At 34.8% G+C, this 22,147-nt stretch overlaps 1 protein-coding gene across 7 annotated transcripts in view; it reads right to left on the reverse strand.

Annotated features, from left to right (window-relative positions):
• The window catches only part of SRBD1 (S1 RNA binding domain 1), a 291,329-nt gene that overhangs the window by 110,845 nt on the left and 158,337 nt on the right, over positions 1-22,147 (reverse strand). For all 7 annotated transcript variants that reach the window (XM_053589735.1, XM_053589734.1, XM_053589738.1 and 4 more), the window contains 2 exons: positions 15,077-15,168; positions 4,552-4,634 (listed from right to left, as the gene is read on the reverse strand). In XM_053589735.1, the coding sequence (XP_053445710.1) occupies positions 4,552-4,634; positions 15,077-15,168 (175 nt within the window). The remainder of the gene's footprint in view (positions 1-4,551; positions 4,635-15,076; positions 15,169-22,147) is intronic.

Consider the following 22,147-nt stretch of genomic DNA (forward strand, 5'->3'; position numbering starts at 1 on the left):
TGGCTCAAGGGGTAGGGCGCCGGTCCCATATGCCGGAGGTGGCAGGTTCAGACCCAGCCCCGGCCAAAAAAAAAGAAGCGTCTCTTGTACATATATACATTAGAGATGCATTTTTGTCTTAAAAGCCTAGGGTTCTATTCTATATTAATAGGGGAATTGAACACATTTACCTTTATCTAGTACCTACTCTTTATATTCTGTTATTTATTAACACTTTCTTATTTTCTGCCTTTGGTTGAAATAATTAACTTTTTATATTTTCATTCACAATTTATATTTAATATCTTATTTATGGTTATTCTTCATATATTTCAAATTAAAATTTTAAATCAAATTCTAGAGTTAATCTATACCTGAATCTTTTTCCTAAAAAGAATTAATACTTTGTCACTTCAACACTCCCATGTTGAATCGATATTTAAAGATAAACATTATACATTAAAAAAAAACTATTAGACTCAACCATACATTTTACTGTGTATATATATATTTTAACGTTCACAACTGTTTCTTTTGTCTTTTCCTTTTTTGGACACTTCCTCAGCCCTTTTGGAAAGTAGTAGTTCTATAAATTCTTTCAAAGAAGGTCTGGAACAATTAGTGAAGGTAAATCACTGGTTCAAAAATGTTTTTATTTTCCTTTCCAATATAAACTGATGGTTTTCCTGAATACAGAATTACACTGTATATTTGATTTCATTCTACCCCGTGTTTGTTTCATGAATGCAAGAATCTTTCTTATGTCTCTGCAAATATTACTTTTACTTATTTTACTTATTTAAAGTCTCTATTCAAAAATGTTTCCTTACAGCTTCAAAACTACTCCATTTCTATCTTCTCTCACCTATTTTTTACCAAGAACAGGAATGATGACGATCTAATTCTTTCCTTTGTGGAGATATATAATGTTTGTTCTCTGAACACTTTTAGTCAGTTACTTTTTTTTTTTTTTATTGTTGGGGATTCATTGAAGGTACACAGAACCAGGTTACACTGATTGCTTTTGTTAGATTGCAGTTCAATTTACAATCGTCAGTTACTCTATCACTGGTATTCTGAAATTTCTTAAGTAGGCATTTCAGTATAGACTTTTTTTTTTTAATTCAGTCCTCATTTGATGTTTTTAGAAGACTTATCTGTGTTCATTTTGGGAAAATGTTCTCCTAGCATTTCTGTGATTATCAATCTCTCTCATGGTTTCTATTTGAATTTTATTATATATTAGACATTGATGCTGGACAATGTCTTCTATATCACATGACCCATTGTTCATACTTCCTACTTTTTTCAATTCAAAAGTATATTCTGAAGAATCTCTTAACTTAATTTTCTAATTTGTTTACTTGCTTTTACCTGTGTCCATTCTTAGTTTATTTATGTCTCTTTTATCTTGACAATCATATTTTAAAATCCTAAGATATTTAACTGGCTTGATTTCATTCTTCCTCATGTTTGCTTAATAAATGCAATAACCTTCTCTTAGCCATCTGTGAATATTACTTTTATTTACTTCAAAGTCTCTGTTGCCTAGCACTGTTTCACTGGGTGTTATTTTTATTTAATAAATTTGATATCTCATTTTCCTATCACAGGTTTTCCTCAAATGTTCAATGATTCTTGGTAGTGAGACCATTTCAGAGTCCCTATTTGTCTGTGTATGCTGTTTCTTTTTACTACTATCTGCCTCCAGTGATAATGTGGGATATGCCAGGTGTCTTGTTTATCATAAGAGTTTGTCTTCTTGGGAAATGGTCTTTGAATTTCCTGACAATTCTTTCAAAGACCTCTTGATGTATCTCCCAGCTTCTCCAACCTGTGTAAAGCTCAGTGCTTTTGCTTGAATTCAGAGAATATTGAGGGAACAGGTTACTGTAGACTAGCCCTCTATACATATCTCCCTGTTTAATACTTCAGTCTCCCTCCTTACTACAGTAATCTTCCTATTATCCAGTAACAATGGGGATTGGTAGATTCTGGATAAATGTAGTTTCTAGTTGCTTGAGGGAAATAGGCTTAACTAATTCTACACCCCATATTATACCATAAACTCTGTATTGACTTTATATTAATATTGAAATGCACTAATTAAAAGCAAATTAAGACAAAAAAAGCAAACTTCACTTACCGTAACACAGTTTTGCTATATTATAAAACAACTTTGTAAATGTACTGCACAATTATAGTTAAATAGCATTCAATACACTTTTCAACTTCACTACCATATTTTTTTAAAACACATTAACAATGAAAACTGTTATAGACAAAACATGGGAGCCACAGGAGTGATGCACAAAGGTCAGCTTACTAAGGCTGACTGACCAGCAGAGCACTCCAATTTTAAACTCTGGGGTTTTTTGGCTGGGTCGTGTGGTGGTTGCTCAAGAGTACCAGTTACTAGAGTTCAGGATAATGCGGAATTTACTGTATTTGAATCATTCTAGGTTGGCTGTACCAGAAGAGTAACTACCTCGAGAATCCACTGATGCACAGTGATCTGTATGTTTTGAGCTGTGACTCCACAAGGTTTTATTTCTCATGCTTAATATCTTTCAGGAACTCCACTAATGGGACCCTTTCTTGTTACCTTAGACCATAATCAATTTATTCATATAAACACATATTTACATAGGTACAGATATACATGTACAGCTTTTCTGTCATCTCATGGAATTTGGATTTGTGGCTATGCCAGTGGTGGTGGTATGGTAGTTAAAGAACATCATGAATTTAGCCTACTATCTTGATCACTTTTTCAATTTCATTATTTGCAAAATAGTGTATACTCTATGTTAATATGGTTATTTCTTTTAAGCTCAGACTTGTATACCCAACTATTTGACATCTTTTCCTGAATTTCTTATAAGTTTCTCAAACTTAATTCAGTACAACACTGAATTACTGATCTTACCCCACCAAATATGCTCTACTTGGTCATCATCCACTAGAACACTCAAAACATATTCTTCCTAATTTCTTTTCCCTTACTTTCACCAAGCCATCCCTACAAAATAAGCTTAACTTCTTCTCATCTTTATTGCCATTAACCTTGTCCAACCATCATCCTTCACCTGGGCTAGTGTTTAAGGGCCTCCTAATTGGACTTAATAATTCTCTTCTTCCCCTTTAATTCATTAATCCCAGAGTAGCCAGAGTCAACATTTAAAAACATAAATAAGATCACAGCATCTTCTTTCTTAAAACTCTTCTGTTATTTTCTCACTGCTGTTGAAATGAATTCCAAATTCTTTTACACTGAAAGCTATCTGTGAATCCCAATGTGAAGGTTATTTCTTTGTGATTTACTTAAAGACTTCTTTGATGCCAATAGCTTATTAGCCTGTCTGGATAAGTTCCATAAAATTGAAATATTATTCTTTTCTTTATTCCATTACCTTGCTGAGATGCCCCATAACTTCATCTTGAGTTAATATAATTAAATTTCCTCCTTACTATAATGTCTATACCACAAAACTATTTTGACTGTATTCTTTAAATACCAGGCGCTTCTGTCTACTTGTAGTTCAATCATTCCCTTTAGGAATTATCTTTGTCAAATGAATAAGTCCAGTGAAAGGTCCAAATGCCTCAGCCCAAACTGCTGTAAGATAGGAAAATTCCCAGTTGAGTCTAGTATATATGGCAGGTAATCTGAGCTTTGTCCTGAGTAAAAATCCTAACTATTCTAGGACACAGCCTCTTTTTCTGACAAATGAGGAGGTATGGCTGTATGATTTCTAATGTCTCTTCCAACTCTAGTAATCAAATTCCATGACCAAAAATAATCCTTCTTCAGAAAAAATGCAGTATGGTACCTATCACTCAAAGCTCATAAAAATTATATAGAAGGTAATATTCTATTTCAGATTTAAGAAGGATTTTTATTAAAGAGAAAAAAATTGTGACCCAAGCTTTCTGGAAACAACTTAAGCATCAGACAGCATTCTGCTATCACTCTAAATTAACTGTGCCAAGGTCTAGTGGTGTGTTCAAATGCCCAAAGAGCACGTATAATCTCAAGAGTTAAATATACAGTAATAACAAAAGTTAAGTACATTATTATTATTATTACTATACAGTAACAATAATTGGAAGGCTTTTAACTATTCTGGTAATGACTAAAAACTAACTATAATAATCAAATAAAAATGGAAAACAATCAGGTACAGCATGCACCAAAGGCTTCCTCCTGAAAGGTCAATAAAGATCAATTGCTCATACTGGTCTACACAAAGAGCCAACATGTCCCCTTTGCTCATACTGTCTTCATTTTTAAAATAATGTTAAAAGGAGAGGCTCTCCAAAGTAAATTACTAGTTTCATCTAATGTTTTAATAATCTTTAAATGTGACGATAGTTAATTTTAAGTCTTGGCCAAAATCATTAACACCAGAAAAAGAATTCCTTCCTTCTCTAATAACTCCTAACTACATTTGCACAAACTGTATAACCTTAAAAGTGGGACTCTACTCCTACTGACAATTACTATGCCAGGTTTGAGACTATTCTTTGTATTGACGGATTTCATAAATGAAATGGTTCACATTGCTTTACCTGATACATTCCAACTCCAATGTGCTTGGGCTCAATTTTCACTAGCTCAGCTAATGGATCTTGTACACGCCTTGCTATGGAAACTGAAAAAACAAAATCAGAAAACAAGTATGACTTAATGTGAAAAGCAGTATCCAAATAATTACTTATGTTAGTTTCTTATAATCTAAGTACTTAATCTGTCCCTCCTTACTGCGCTCGACCTCCAAAGATGAGCAATTTAACTAAGTTTTAAAGTTCCCTTTTTTTCTAACCAAAGAGTAAATGCAAAATTTCAGAATTAATTGTCATCAGAACTCCTAGGCATTAACCACAAATAGATTGAAAGGATTATAAATTTGCAAAGAGAAAGCGTTTAGTACCTATACTCATACAATTATCTGTTCATTCTTTAAATAAAGCAAAATAGGATACTTTGTGCTTCACAGAGCAAGTGAATATTTTTCTTTTAAATAATTCTGCCTTATTATAACTGACATATTTATGTACTGAATATGCTTATTAGACTAGATTATAAAAATAATGAATAAATAATGGAATCAATCTTAATGCAACTAGAGACCAAGTCATTTGGCTATAAAGAATATACTTATTTGGCTCTGAATATGATTGCAAGATTGCCCTGGGAATTGACCTCCTTAAATCCCAACTGCTTTTCTCTTAACACACCACACAGTTCTAATCACATCCCTTTCTTGACCATAATTTATGCTTAAGAAACTTGTGTTAATGTCAAATACTTTTACCTGTATCATGATTTAATTTAGTTATCATTTATCAATTTTTTTACCAAATATCAATAAACCTTCATATCTAATTTTATTTATAAGATACATTTTGCTAGAGAAAGTATTTATTATGATTATTAAGGATATTTCTAAAGAAGCCTCCCCCATTATCTAGTACAGTAGTTCTCAACCTTCCTAATGCTGCAAACCTTTAATACAGTTCCTAGGGGTCATGACCCACAGTTTGAGAACTGCTGATCTAGTAGCATAGTTACATTGATTCCTTACATATGAACAGCTTCCATTTTCCAAACACAAGAAAGCTAATATATGTTACCTATTCACATAAATTGAACGGAATATAAATTCATAAAAGGAACACCTTAAGGCAATGAAAGAAAACCCCTTGCCTGTTTCCATGTTAATCTGTTCCAGGTCTGCCAACAGAGCCACCTCTTCCAAATCACTATCAGATTTTATAGTCACAGATTTGTACCAATTCTCTCATCAGAGATAAAAATCTAGTAATCTCCCCTGAAAGAATTGAGGCCTTTAGTAGATACTTTATTACTATATCTAACATAAAGTGATAATGGCAGCTTACAAAGCAAGCTTAGAAAACATTAAGCTGGTTTCATATAATCTGCCTATTTCTCTGAAAAAAGAGATGTGGAGATTCCAACGTCTTCACATCCACCTTTATCATCAAAAAAATCACAAAAGGTTAATTAGCACAAGCACTGCAGGTTATAGGAGAAATGTTTTGTTTTGTTTTTTACTGAGGGATTTGAGAGGAGCCAATGGGGACAGAGGCAGTCTCTTTCTCTCTCTCGCTGTTTCCTTTTTCTTTTTTTTTTTTTGGTTTTTGGCCGGGGCTGGGTTTGAACCCGCCACCTCTGGCATATGGGACCGGCGCCCTACTCCTTGAGCCACAGGCGCCGCCCAGGAGAAATGTTAATAACCACATTTATAATTACAGATTGAAAATACAGTGCCACGAATGATATGCCTGAATTATTTTAAAGCAAACATTATTTCTTTAGCTTGGCCTTTAAATCTATATGTGCTTCATGGATGCTACCATTTTTAGAAATTCAAGTTGTGGCAACTTTGTATCAATAAAGTATACTGGTGTCATTTTTCCAATAGCATGTATTCACTTCTGGTCTATGTATCACATTTTGGTAACTCTCACACAGTATTTAAAATTTTATTATCATATCTGTTATAGTGATGTGTGATCAATGATATTTCATATTACTATTGCAAGTGTTTTGGGGTGCCACAAACCCTGTCCACATAAGATAGCAAACTTAATCAATAATTGTTCTGTGTATTCTGACTGCTCTACCAACTAGCCATTCCCCCATCTCTCTCCCTCTCCTTGGGCTCCCTATTCCCTAAGACACAACAAAATTAACATTAGGCCAATCAATAACTCAGTAATGACCTCTAAGTGTTGAGTGATAAAAGTTGTATATCCTTCAATTAAATCAAAAGCTAGAAATGATTATGGTTAGCAAGGAAGGCACGTTCAAAGTTGACACAAGCTGAAAGCCAGGCCTCTTATGCCAACTAGTTAGCCATCCTGTGAGTGCAAGTTCTTTAAGGAAATTAAAAGTGCTACTCCAATGAACACGCAAATAGTAAGAAAGCAAATCATCCCATGATTGGGATTGTCTCAGCAGTCTGGATAGACGATCAAACCAGCCACAACATTCTCATTAAGAAAAAGCCTAATCCAGAACAAGGTCCTAACTCTCTTCAATTCTATGAAGTCTGAGAGAGGTAAGGAAGCTGCAGAAAAGTTTGAAGCTAGCAGAGCTTAGATAATGAGATTTATGGAAGGAAGTTATCCTCATAACATAAAGGTACAGGATGAAGCAGCAAGAGCTGATAGAGAAGCTAGAACTAGTTACCCAGAAGACCTAGCTAAGATCACTGATGAAAGTGGGTACACTCAACAATAGATTTCTAATGTAGATGAAACATTCTTTGATTGGAAGAAGGTGCCATCTAGGTCTTTCATAGCTAGAGAGAAGTCAATGCCTGGCTTCAAAGCTTCAAAGGACAGGCTAATGTAGATGGTAACTTTAAATCGAAGCCAAAGCTTATTACCATTCCCAAAATCTAGGGCCTTTAAGAATTATGCTAGATCTACTCTGCCTATGTTCTAACAATGGAACAACAAAGCCTAGATGACAAGAATATCTGTTTATAGCACAGTTTGCTGAATGCTGTAAGCTCAGTGTTGAAACGTACTGCTCAGAAAAAAAAAAAAAAATCCTTTAAAATTCAGCAAAACCTCCATAACTGACCTCCTCCCTACACTGACCAGCTACTTAAGTTGACCTAATTTTCAAAGACCAGACATACACCACATGTACATATCAGTACAGAAGGCCTAGTTCCTTATGTTGACCACCTCCATATGTTGACCAGTTTGTTACAATCCCTTGGGTTTGTATACTACTGTAAAAATGTGCCTTGGAACCCAAGAGTACTGATGGAGATATACAAGGAGATTAATACTGCTTTCATGTCTGCTAACAAAACATCCATTCTGCAGTCCATGAGTCAAAGAGTAATTTTGGCTTTTGAGACTTCTTACTTCAGAAACACATTTTGTAAGGCTACAGCTGCCATACACAGTGATCCCTGTGATGGATCTGGGAAAAGTAAATTGAAGATCTTTTGTAAAGAATTCACCATTCTAGATGCCATTAAGAACATTTGTGATTTATAGCAACATTAACAGAGTTCATAAGAAACTCATAAGAAAGAAGTTCTACTATGGGTAAAATACTATCAAAAAGCATAGCACGCTATAGAGAAATCGTCTCTGAAAGAAGAATCTATATCCCTTGATGTAGCAAACTTCATTGTTATTTTAAGAAATTGCCATAAACAATTCTAGCTTTTTATTTTTTTGGAGACAACGTCTCACTCTGCCATTCTGGGTAGAGTGCCATAGCATCATACCTCACAGCAACCTCAAACTCTTGGGCTTAAGTGATCCTCTTGCCTCAGCCTCCCAAGCAGATAGGGCTACAGTGGTGTGCCTCTATGCCTGGCTAGTTCTTCTATTTTTAGTAAGGAAAAGGCGTCACTGTTGCTCAGGCTGGTCTCAAACTCGTGAGCTCAAACAATTCATTTACCTGCATTGGCCTCTTTCCAGCTTTCAGCAACTACCACCCTGATGAGTCAGCAGCCATCTACATCATGGTGAAACAAACACTCCACCAGCAAAAAGATTATGACCTCCTGAAAACTCACATAATCATTGGCAATTTTTAGCAAGGAAGCATTTTCTAATTAAGATAAATACATTGTTTTCTTCAGGCATAATGCCTTTAGATTCTGACATACTACAGTATAACGTACATATAACTTGTATACATACTAAGAAACTAAAAAACTTATGTGACTCACTTTGTTACAATATTGACTTTATTGCAGTTGTCTGGAACCAAACTCTCTGTATCAGAACATTTACTATGTAGAAAGGTAGTATTAGAAATTCAATGAAACAGTATCAGTAATAGGAAAATCTCTCAAACTTACCCCTACAGAAAAACCCGCATTATAAAGATCTAAACTTAGAAATCAGTTAGAACAGTTGTACAAACAGAGATGAACATTGCTTAGATAGAATGAAGGGCCAGGCACAGTAGCTCATGCCTGTAATCCTAGCACTTTGTGAAGCCAAGACAAAGGGATAGATTAAGACTAAGAATTTGAGAGCAGCATGGGCACTACAGAGAGACTATGCCTTTACCCCAAAATAGAAAAAAATAGTTTGGTATTCTGGTATATGTCTGTAGTCCCAGCTGCTAGGGAAGCTGAGGCAAGAGGATCATTTGAGCTCAGGAGTTTGAGGATGCACTGAGCTATGATGACACCACTGTACTCTAGCCTGGGCAACACAGTAAGATTTTGTCTCCAAAAAAGAAAACATAGGTAGCATTCAAAAAATAGTATGTCCAGGTCTTGGAACAAAGATGGTGCTATTTTTCGGCTGGCGAGGCAACTGAGGATAATTTATTTAGTAGATAGTAGTAATGCAGAGCTCTAGGCTCAGGCTAGTAATGCAGAGCTCAGGCTGACAACAGATTCTTGAAAGTAAGAGGTAATAGAGGGAGCTCAGAAAAACAGAGTCTAACATATTGCTAACAAACAGAACTAAGGAAGAGGAAGAGTTGTGGCCCAAAACTTAGAAAACATATACATTTTGAAACAGATTAAAAAGGAGGAGGAAAGAGTGAAAAGAGGCAGAGAATGAATGATAAGGAGGACAATAGTAACAGAAGCCAAAAAGAGTTCTGGAAGTGTTCACTATACTGTATATCTCTAAATAGATGAAATATTTTTTATTTGTCTGAGAATGTTAAACTTTTACTTTTCTCCTGTTTTCATAGTCTCTATCTCTCCCAAGTAGCTCTTCCCGCTGAGTATATTCTAGCATCTGTCTTTAATAGCATAAGTTTTCACTGCATGGTGGGTGACCCCTGACTGTCTACCAGGGGCAGGTACAAAAAAGTAGACTGTAAAAATGCGTTGTTTGCATAACGGTACCTGTTTTCAGTGCTTTTGGGTATACGCCTAAGGACAGAATTGCTGGGTCATAAGCTAGGTAGTTCTACGTTTAACTTGCTCTCATTGTTTTTTAAATAGGCTTTAACCAACCCTCTTTTATGGGGTCTACGCTCAGACCTCCAAACATACTTCCAAAGGCATTTAATAAAATTTCCTAAAATACTAGGGGTTCCATGATCCATACCAGGTTAGGTCTCTGGGTTTTCCACAATGCTGTCTTATAATTAACTTTCTCAAGGTGTCTAGGTCACTTATTATTCACAAATCTGCTTTCCAACTTCAAAACTTAATGTTGCTGTTATCTCCTCTTCCATTCTTTTGTCCTAGTGTTAACATCTTCACTCTACCATTTTAATAAAATTTCTGAAGGAAATGAAGGAATAAAAGGTATACTCAAGGCCAAGGCACAGCGGCTCACATCTGTAATCTAGCACTCTGGAAGGCTGAAGACAGGAGGATTGCTTCAACTCAGGAGTTCAAGACAAGCCTGAGCAAGACTGAGACCCTGTCTCTACCAAAAATAGAAAAGTTAGCTGGGTGTGGAGGCGTCTGCCTATAATCCCGGCTACTTCCAAGGCAGAGGCAGAAGGATCTCTTAAACCCAGGAGTTTGCGGTTGCAGTGAGCCACAATGATGCCGTTGCTCTCTAGCTGCGATGACAGGGTGAGACTCCCCTTAAAACAGTAATAATAAAAATACTTTTTAAAAAGGTATAATACTCAATCTCCCATTTTAAATCTGAAATCCATAATAAAATTTTTAATATTATCCATCTACTGGTCTATCCACTCAATTTAAATGCCAGGTACAATGTATTTATTGTTATGGATATAAGCATATATAAAGATACCTTCTGTTTTCAATAAGCTGATAAGCGGGCTAAGGAGATGTAGTAATATGTATGAAGGTCATTTTCTTACATATGTTTGACACATGTACGAATGTTGAGGTTCTGTTATATTCTGATATAGTCTACTTATAGAGGATTTAAAGGTAAAATCCACACATGTAGGTAGCTCAGGTCTCATATAAAGTATAAGGTCATCTCTGGCATCAACCACTAAGAAAAAGAAAGATCCCTAGTCAGACACAGGAATTAAAAAGGAAATGAACCCTAGAAAACCAAGAGTAGAGATTCCAAGCTTCTTAGAATATTTCCCTCCAAGCAGATTTTAAAGACTCAAAGTGTCTAGGTAGATGTTTTGAGTTGATACAAATCAAAAATGATTATTGAGACATAAAGGCAAGCTGAGACACAGGAGGAAGGCATACCTACAGTGAATCACAAACAAAAGACACACAGCTAGACTTTGAAAGTAATTAGAACCATATAATGAGTCTCCGCTTTATTATCTTCAATTTTCATAGAGTCTTGTTAGAATGTTGTCATATTGTCTCACATATAGTACTGTGACAATTATGTACCCACATAATCCAGTAAATAAGAAACAGCAGTCTGTTTAGCAGTGGGAGCCCTGAAGGACTGCTACCTCTCAGAAAATATGGTCCAAATAGTTTTTACAACACTCGGTTGAAAATTAACTGTTCAGTGCCAACTTGAAAACTTCTAGCTTTTATTATTTTATACAGAGGAGTTCTGTTTAGAAATTAGGTATACGGGGCGGTGCCTGTGGCTCAGTGAGTAGGGCGCCGGCCCCATATGCCAAGGGTGGCGGGTTCAAACCCAGCCCCGGCCAAACTGCAAGAAAAAAATAGCCGGGCGTTGTGGCGGGCGCCTGTAGTCCCAGCTGCTCAGGAGGCTGAGGCAAGAGAATCGTGTAAGCCCAAGAGTTAGAGGTTGCTGTGAGCCGTGTGACGCCACAGCACTCTACCCGAGGACAGTACAGTGAGACTCTGTCTCTACAAAAAAAAAAAAAAGAAATTAGGTATACAAATATATACACACTTACTGGCCACGTAGTCTCCTGAAACCTTAGGGGTAACAATAAATGGCTCATAGGGCAATTGTTAGGATACAATAAAATAATTCTGCTAATGCATTTACCACAATGTTTCACATAAATAATATCAGAAAGCTCGCAGGGAGGTGCCTATGGCTCAAGGAATAGGGCGCCAGCCCCATATACCGGGGGTGGTGGGTTCAAGCCTGGCCCCGGTCAAGACTGCAAAAAAAAAGGAAGCAGCAGCTCTCGCTGTAACTACTATTTCTATTCCTTCTCCCATCATCATTATTATTATTGTTGTTGTTATTATAAGGCAAACACAAAGAACACTCAGTGAGGAGATAGAGACAATGTGAGCTTAAGTGATGAGAAAAAACTTCACAAGAGAAGCAGAGTTTTGAGCTTAGATTTGAGTTTGAGAAGATAATCTTTTTAGACAGGAGATTTGATCATGAAACAAAATAATTGAAGGGAAACTACAAGATCTTTTGGATGTAAGAAAGTTTTTAGCTTTGGATTAACATACAAATTTTCAAATATTTACCTCCAGGTACAGATTTCAAAGACAGCCAGTGAAATCTGATCAGAGTATTTAAAATTTTGAAATACATTTTTAGTTGTATATCAAATAAAACTAAAACCAAAGCTGGTTATTGTAAGCAGTACACCATCAAAAGACAACTTGCATTAGCAAGAGAAGAGTGACTAGTCACTTGACAAATATTTAGAAATAAACTGAAAGCTTGTGTATGTTCATGCATTTATGCTACAAATATTTTTGTTAATATATTATTTTTTACCAACAAAATAGATTTAAAACAATATTTCATAACAATAATAAAAAGTCTAAGAATATTTTATTACCTTTATTATTGAACTCTGTTTTACTAAAACACTTTTTAATTTTCCACTATACTCCAGATATTATAAAGTATTCTTTAAAAATGGTATGATGCCAAAGATGATGAAATATTTCAGAGTTTACCTAAAAGAAGAATGTGAGATATCTCTATAAAGAGAACTATGAAATTCTGAGAAAAGAAATAGCTGAAAATGTTAACAAATGGAAAAACATACCATGGTCATGACTGGGGAAAAAAATCAACATTGTTAAAATGTCCATACTGCCCAAAGCAATATACAATTTTACAATAATGCAATCCCTATTAAAGCACCATTGTCATACTTTAAAAACCTCGAAAAAATAATATTTCGTTTTACATGGAATCAGAAAAAACGTTGATTAGCGACATTACTCAGAAATAAAAACAAAGCAGGAGGAATCACGCTACCAGACCTCAAACTATACTATAAATCTACAGTGATCAAAACAGCACGTTACTGGCACAAAAACAGAGAGGTAGATGTATGGAACAGAATAGAGAACCAAGAGATGAAACCAGCTATTTATCATCATTTGATCTTTGATAAGCCTATCAAAAACAAGCAGTGGGTAAAAGACTCCCTATTTAATGAATGGTGCTGGGTGAACTCACTGGCGACCTGTATAAGGCTGAAACTGAAACCCCACCTTTCATCATTAACAAAAATAGGTTCTCACTGGATAAAAGATTTAAACTTAAGACATAAAACTATAAAAGTACTAGAAGAGAGTGCAGTGAAAGCACGTGAAGAAATCGGCCTGGGAGAATATTTTATGAGGAGGACCCTCCCCCTCCCCCGGGTAACTGAAGCAACCCCCAAAAATATATTACAGGGATCTGATCAAACTAAAAAGCTTCTGCACAGCCAAGAACACAGTACTTTAGTAAAGCAAGCAGATAGCCCTCAGAATGGGAGAAGATATTTGCAAGTTATGTCTCTGACAAAGGTTTAATAATCAGAATCCACAAAGAACTCAAACGTATTAGCAAGAAAAGAGCAAGTGTACATGTGAAACTTAGTAAATGTAGAATATAAATGTCTTAATGCAATAACTAAGAAAATGCCAGGAAGGCTATGTTAACCAGTGTAATGAAAATGTGTCAAACTGTTTATAAAACCAGTGTATGGTGCCCCACGATCGCATAAATGTACATAGCTATGATTTAATAATAAAAAGAAAAGAACAAGTGATCCCATCTCAGAGTGGGCAAGGGACTTGAAGAGAAACTTCTTTGAAGAAGACAGGCTCACGGCCTACAGACATATGAAAAAATGCTCATCATCCTTAATCAGCAGAGAAATGCAAATCAAAACTACTTTGAGATATCATCTAAATCCTGTAAGATCAGCCCATATCACAAAATCCCAAGACCAGAGACATTGGCGTGTATGTGGAGAAAGGGGAATACTTCTACACTGCTGGTGGGAATGCAAACTAATACGTTCCTTTTGGAAAGATTTTTGGCGAACACTTAGAGATCTAAAAATAGACCTGCCATTCGATCCTGCAATTCCTCTACTAGGTATATATCCAGAAGACCAAAAATCATTTTATAACAAAGATATTTGCACCAGAATGTTTATTGCAGCCCAACTCATAATTGCTAAGTCATGGAAAAAGCCCAAGTGCCCATCGATCCACCAATGTATTAATAAATTGTGGTATATGTACACCATGGAATATTATGCAGCCTTAAAGAAAGATGGAGACTTTACCTCTTTCATGTTTCCACGGATGGAGCTGGAACATACTCTTCTTAGTAAAGTATCTCAAGAATAGAAGAAAAAGTATCCAATGTACTCAGCCCTACTATGAAACTAATTTATGGCTTTCACATGAAAGCTATAACCCAGTTATAACCTAAGAATAGGGGGAAGGGGGGAGGGAGGGGAGGAAGGGGAAGAGAGACAGAGGGAGGGTCATTGGTAGGATTACACCTGCGGTGCATCTCACAAGGGTATATGTGAAACTTAGTAAATGTACAATGTAAATGTCTTAACACAATAACTAAGAAAATGCCAGGAAGGCTATGTTAACCAGTATGATGAAAATGTGTCAAACGGTCTATAAAACCAGTGTATGGTACCCCAAGATCACATTAATGTACACAGCTATGATTTAATAAAAAAAAAAAAAACACAGACAACCCAATAGAAAAATGAGCAAAAGGTTTGAACAGGTACCTCAAAACAAAGTTTAGCCAAATGGCCAATAAGGAAAGGTGCAAATTTCATTAGTCATCAGAGAAATGCAAATTAAAACCAAAATGCAGAGGTGCTGGTTATTTTTTACTATTTATACTTCAATTTAAAAGTTTACATTTTTAAAACACATACTAAAAGTATGTTGACATGCTAAAAATATATACATATCAAAATCATACGTTTTTGTGATGATCCATAGTTTCTTACCTGCACTTCTCAAATTAGGGTCCAGCCCTGGCATCTCTTTGATAGCTTCAGGGCTGACACTGTAGATTGATGCTCCTGCTTCGCTGACAATACTGAGAAAAAAGAAAGGGGGAAATATCATTTTCTAAACTTTCTGCCTGGCTGAAGAAAATAAATGAGTAAAACTAGGTATTACAAGAAAAAAAAAAGACAGCCTGGTAAAGTACTCTCTACATATCTCAACTCAAAGTGATCAAGCAATGTTTGTTTGCTTGCCGTAGGAAATAAACAGGCTTAAATTGATGATGAATTCATTCAGTTGTTTTCTCTGACACTGGTAACAAGAGATAGTTTATAGATGAACACAACAAATACTTTCCCATGATAGCAACTTCAAAATTTTCAGAACACACTTAGCTTCTCCTATGCTTATAATCCATTACTGGCTACCATTTATGACTCCCATGTAAATTAATCATTCAAAAGCATCTTGGAATGCACACAAAGACATGTGTAGATACATGCACATGCAGACATCCAAAAACCCCACTGTCATAAACACTGGTAATATTAATACCTAGTTATAATTAATAACCACAACATGAAAAAGAAAGGATCAGATAGGATGTCATCTCACTTCTTTTCAGGAAGGTCTGAAATCATCTTTTTAGCGAACTTAAAGCCTTTCACTTAGGGAGGCGTTAAACTATTTCATTTCATCATGTATTTATTTAATGAAAGCATCACACAAATCATCCTCTTCTTTTTTGTCTCTTAGTACTTTACACACCACACTGGAAACACTGTCTTAAAGCTCACATGTGTACAGTGGTTGATTGTTTGTACAGTTTATCAAACATTTTTTTCCCTTTTTTTGTTTGTATGTATTAAACAGCTTTGTCGCCCTTGGTACAGTATCCTGGTGTCATAGCTCACAGCAACCTCAAACTCTTAGCCTCAAGCAATTCTCTTGCTTCAGACTCCCAAGTAGCTGGTACTACAGGTACCTGCCATAATGCCCAGCTATTTTTAGAGACGGAGTCTCGCTCTTGCTCAGGCTGGTCTCCAACCCATGAGCCCAGGTAATCCACCCACCTCAGCCTCCCAGAGTGCTAGATGAGCCACTGCGCCCGGCCTATCAAACATTTTTACATTAGAATTCTACTTAATGACATAATATACAAAGAAACATCATCTACTCTAAATATACACAATATTTATGGGGCTATACCATGTGACCATCTAGGTGTCAAGATTAAAAAGCAAAAACAAATTAGGGCTCAATTTTTAATTCACTTTTAGCAATCTCTCCCTTTCTCTGCTCCTCAGTATTTACTTCAGTTACCTAAGACAAATTTAGTGGATTAACTTGTAACATATTGCCCCATTGTAACAACTGAACAGAGAAATAAAATGTGGGAAGGTTAGTTTGCCAGACCCATCTCAGGAGAATTCTTCAATGAATTCTGATGACAACTGTAAGCCACCAAAACTTGAAAAGATTACTCTGAGGAACTTATCTTTTTGTAACCAAGAGATACTATCCTAAATTTTACAATATGAACAATAAACACTCTAACTGTACAGCGAGCCTGCTCGTCCTATTTCTCATCAACACTGTCATAATATAGTAAGAGGTAACTGAGTGCATATTATATACAAAACACAAAATCAAACACCTTTTATTATCTCCTTTAATGGGGTAGGTTCTATTTTACAGATAAGTAATAGGCCCATGGTTATATGGCCAGAAAGCAACTGAGCTAGATTTGGACCCTAACCTGATTGATTCCCAAAATGGAGCTCTTAACCAGCACAACCAGGTCCTAAATATTTTTACAACTTCTCCTTAAAATGAGAACCCAGAGTTTTATGCCAAACAAAAAATATAACATCTATTGTACGGAAGAACTACTTTCATAAACAACAGAAGGTTAAGGTGAGTTTGTATGCTTGAGTATCTATGATAGAATGTAAAAAATATATAGAAGGTCAAATATGTTCTATAACTTTAGAGACCAACTTTAAAATTAAAAGTTAATTGTGCTTTTTTTCTAAAATAAGATTTAGATTATGCTTATCTTCTAATATTATGTAATGATCAAGGTTTAAAATGTAATATTCAATTAAGCTTGAAGTAAAAAACATTCTGAGTACGGCACAATAATATGATGTTAAAACTAACAAATGTGGGTGGTGCCTGTGGCTCAGTCGGTAGGGCGCCGGCCCCATATACCAAGGGTGACGGGTTCGAACCCAGCCCCGGCCAGCTATAACAGCAGTGGCACCTGCAACAAAAATAGCCAGTGTTGTGGAGGGCACCTGTAGTCCCAGGTACTCAGGAGGCTGAGGCAAGAGAATCACCCTAGCCCAAGAGCTGGAGGTTGCTGTGAGCTGTGACGCCACAGCACTCTACTGAGGGCGACAAAGTGAGACTCTATCTCAGAACGTAAAAACTAACATATGAGAAGTGATTTTTCAACCCTATAACAGTAGCACTTCCTAATCTGGGGCCCTTGGAATACCAGGCAGAGAGAGGTAGGATTAATTAGAACTGCATGAAAAATGTTTGTGTTTATACAAACATATTTTCCCCCTAAGAGGCTATAGTTCTCATTGATTACTTAAAGAAATCCATGACCCCAAAGAAGGTTAATAAATACCACCACAGTATAAGACCAGTATAGTCACCAGCGATAGAAAATTTAGTTTCAAATACAAATCAACACAAAATCTAAAGAAGTCTAACAAAGTCTTTCCTGAAGAACCAAAGTATACGTGAAGTGCAGGTTGAATGAAAAGAAAAGAATGTATTTTAAAATCTCACCACAAATTTATTTTCTATCATTTTTAGAAGCCTCTGAAGTTATAATTATTTAAGTTACAACTATTAAGGAGACTTACACAGTAAATAAAAATTCCAGCTAACTGTGTTTAGTAGTTGGGTACTTGAGAATTCTTGGGCAATTCACTCTCTCGGAGGGTTATAATTCTCAGAAGACTAAGGGAAACTATTGCAAAGAAAACACTCAGATAATAAATATTCCTCCAAATACCATACTGCCACCTCTTTTAAACAGAGGAATACAAAACAGATGTGACACACTGCACCCAAAGATTTCAGATTAACATTAATATTAAATCAATACAAAATGTAGTAAATTTCATATGCTTTAGTTATTGAACAGTATGGGTCCAATAAACAGTTTAGTACTACACAGAGACCAGAAAGCTTAAATAATCTAAATGAACAGAAAAACCTCAATACTGATTACTTCAATATAAAACATACAAGGACCTAAGGAATATATGTGGCAAGAATTAAATGAAACAAATCAAACTGGGAGTGGTGATGAATTTTTCCAGAAGTTACTAAGAACAAAAGCTATAATGCTTCCTTCCTCTTTTTTATTCTTATTTAGAGCTCAAGAATAGACATTCAGCAGAAATCATGCTAGATTTATAAGGCACTTTCTCATAATGGGAAGTTTCCCAATAAACTACTAGAAAATTATTCCAATTATCTCTAATATATTTCAAAGAAAGTGAAAATGAACTTGTATAAAATTCATATATCTAATGATTTAATAAGTATTATACGTCACAAAACAAATTTCTCTCTGGTATAAACAAATTAGGCTCAAAATCGTAACAATTTCTTTATTTTATGTATTTTGCCATTAAGTAGACAAAACTTTCAGCAGAATTTATTATTTGGAGGGATTTTAACTGACACAGTTGTAACTGGTCTAATGTTTCAAGATTATTACAGTACTCTAAAGGCCCTTCAAATCACCACAGTTTAGAGACAAACACCCAAGCATTAAACATATGAAAGTACATTTCACAAGCTACCATTAGACTTACATTTACCATATCTATATATTAATATGCTAATTCTATAGAATTAAATTGGTAACTTTTTAAAACATCTTATCTAATTACCACCATTTTAGGATCTTTTTAGGTCTTCTTAAGAAAACAAACCACACACTCATAATCTAAAAAGGAAGTTTAATTGAAGGTCACTCCACAAGCTCAGTTGGTAGAGCACGAGACTCTTGAAAAGCAAATAAAATACCTATGATATAGATGCATTCATTTAAGTTTTAATAAAAACTGTAAGTTAAAAATGCCAAATTTTGTTATCTCAAGTAAAATTCAATGATGTTGCTTACATGAAACTGGTCATTTATCAACATGATTTGTTTTCTTTTATATGTTTAAATTACAGAATTGATATCTCTTCTGAAGTCTCTTCTGCCATGACACTATATGTTGCTGAACATTTCAAAACCAAGTTTGTAAGAATTTTTATTATGGTGACTATTTCTTCTGACAGTAAGAAAACAATAACTTATTTTTTTGCCAAATTGAGGTGGGTGGTTCTGTTCACGAGAAAGCAAAACTAACTTGACTATCTTTTGTTTATTTTAAAGCTATTGAACTAAAAGTTTTCATATTAATTTACAAGGTTATGTGAAGTCTCTGTATGAAACTCCTGGACCTCTATCCATTTCCCAAATACCAAAATAGCTTAATTGCTTTTTCTGATTTTAAAATAAATGACATGCTTCTTTGTATTAAAAGGAGAATTTAATTCAAAGTTAATTTACTTAAATGAAAATGCAATTATTCAGTAAGATATCAAAAATCAACCAGGATATATTTACTAGTATGTTTTTAATTCGTTACAAAAGTATACTAATACTCCTCAGGCTCTATTAATACCTAGCCCCTTCTTTCCTTTCCTTCTATCACAAAACGTGTATTAAACAGCTACTATACTAAATGCCTAGCTTATTTTATTGTTTTAAAAATAATTTATCTATAAACCACTCTTCTTACCTTTTAGATTGAGAAACATTCATATCAAGAGAGGTTGACTTGGCCTCAGTTTCCCAATAACTAATAGAAAGCACTAAAAATATTAACCAACACCTCTTTTAAAAAAATCTTAATTCTCTGCATATGAGATAACCCAATCTGAAGACTAAAAGAATAGTTATTTGTATTTTAGGAATAGGAGACAAAGCCAAAAAACCAAATCACCACAAGTAGAGGAATTTTATAATGTAATGCTTAAAGAATACAGCTTATTTCTAAGAAAATATCAAAGCAATTTTAAATTTATTTAACAATAAATTATCACTTCAGGGAGTTTTTTAAATGAAGAAAATCTCATCACTTTAAGAAACTGATCCAGCAATGAAGATACAGAGAAGTACACAAAATCATATACTGTTAAGATATCTGAACTATAGAACTCTTGGACAGTAATTTAAAAATTAGATCAAGTCACATAAATGTACATTCTCTCTGAACCAGTATTAAATTATTAATGTAAAATATCTTCATCTCATGTAAAATATTTCTGATAAATTATTAAGAGAAAAAAAGTTATAATACCATGAGACAGATTTTGATATTTTAAAAATATTATTATATACAGGATTGTACATTACACTTTTACATAATATAATGTTAATAGTACTTAACCACAAAATATTCCTTTAATTGAATTGTTTTTTTTTTAATTTTTTCTGCAATAATCATGTAATATTTATTTGTAACCAGAAAAAGCTTAAAATTTAGGTATAATTATTAATTGATCAGAAAATCTGATATTAGAAAATGGCAAGCTTTTAGAAAAATTTTTACCAAACTTTCTTTTAAAGTTAAGTTATTCTCAACTTAAATTTGGGTAAACGTATCATTTTTGGTACACACAGAAGATCACTGTAACATTTTACGATATTGTCATGATAACATAAAAGAATAACAGCTAAGCAAAAAAAGGAATAAGTTCTCATTTTTTATATACAGGCAAAAGAATAGCATATGAATGATGAAAAATTTTATAAGTATATATTATTTATCTTTAAATTTTACTTTGTCTTTATATGTGAAGTCCTGAATCCATCTCCCATTTATCCTTCATGATCACCAAGACACAATCAGCTTACTATCCACAAAAGATGAGAGGTGATGCAGAAATATACCAGGAAAGTAGTGTATAGGAAAAATACACTAAGGCAAAACGTGGTGAAGCAGAAATAAAGACAGGAAACAGAATAAGAAAATACACAACCTCATTATTTCCAAGGAGTTTAGCTTCAGATATATAACACTAGCCCCATCTGGTGGAAGACTAGTTAGAAACAATTACCAGTTTAAAAAAAAAAAAAAATGGCTAAATTATCTTCAAAAAAGACGAGCATTTTCCAAAGAGAACAAGTCTAGCAGTGGCACAATTATCACACAAAAAATCCATAACTAGCCTGGGAAAACATGAAAAGTTTACCAACCAGAGGACCTAAGTATAATCCCAGACGAACATCCTGTCACATCTTACCCACATAGCAGTGTTATCAACAGAATAGAATTCCCTTGGCTGCTTTTCAGTGCCCCATACAATATTAGAAATATGTATTTTACAAAGAAACCTAAAAAGAACAGACCTGAATTAGGAACTACCAAGCAGAACTTTAATCTGAAGTTTGGGTTGCTTAATCCATGAGCTACCTATCTTTCTATGCCATAAACAATAATATTTAACCCAAGAATCTGATTTAGCTACTCAGCAACACTGGCTTATATTCACAATGATGCTGAGCTGCTACAATGTGCCACAATGAATCAAAATGTTACATTTGAATTCCTTTTACTGCTGTAACAAAAATCAATGATACCTTCAAATGCCATCACAGGGAGCGCAAATCAATAAAGTGAAGGAAGAAGATGGAAAGCTTGTTTTCTATGCTCAGTCCTACTACGTAAGTAAAAGCAATCTCTGACTAAGACTGGCATGAGCAGAACTGTCATTCTCCACTCCCTTCCTCAGTAGAGATCATTTTTATTCTCTCCCTTCCCTTCGTTGTCTTCTGTTTTCCTTTTTAAAAATCTTTCATTTCTTTTTCCTTTACCTATACCTGAGAGCAAGACAAATTTGTTACAATTACTGCATGATATCATGTGGAACTCAAGAATAAAAAGGCCACCAACAGCAAGGCCTTGTGCATAAGTGGTGCTGGGCTAGGCAAAGGGCAAGGATGCAGTTGATTCTGGGACAAGAAGCAGCAGGCTCAAAAA

The sequence above is a fragment of the Nycticebus coucang genome, chromosome 4, assembly GCF_027406575.1.
Source record: "Nycticebus coucang isolate mNycCou1 chromosome 4, mNycCou1.pri, whole genome shotgun sequence".
In the NCBI taxonomy this organism is placed as follows: domain Eukaryota; kingdom Metazoa; phylum Chordata; class Mammalia; order Primates; family Lorisidae; genus Nycticebus; species Nycticebus coucang.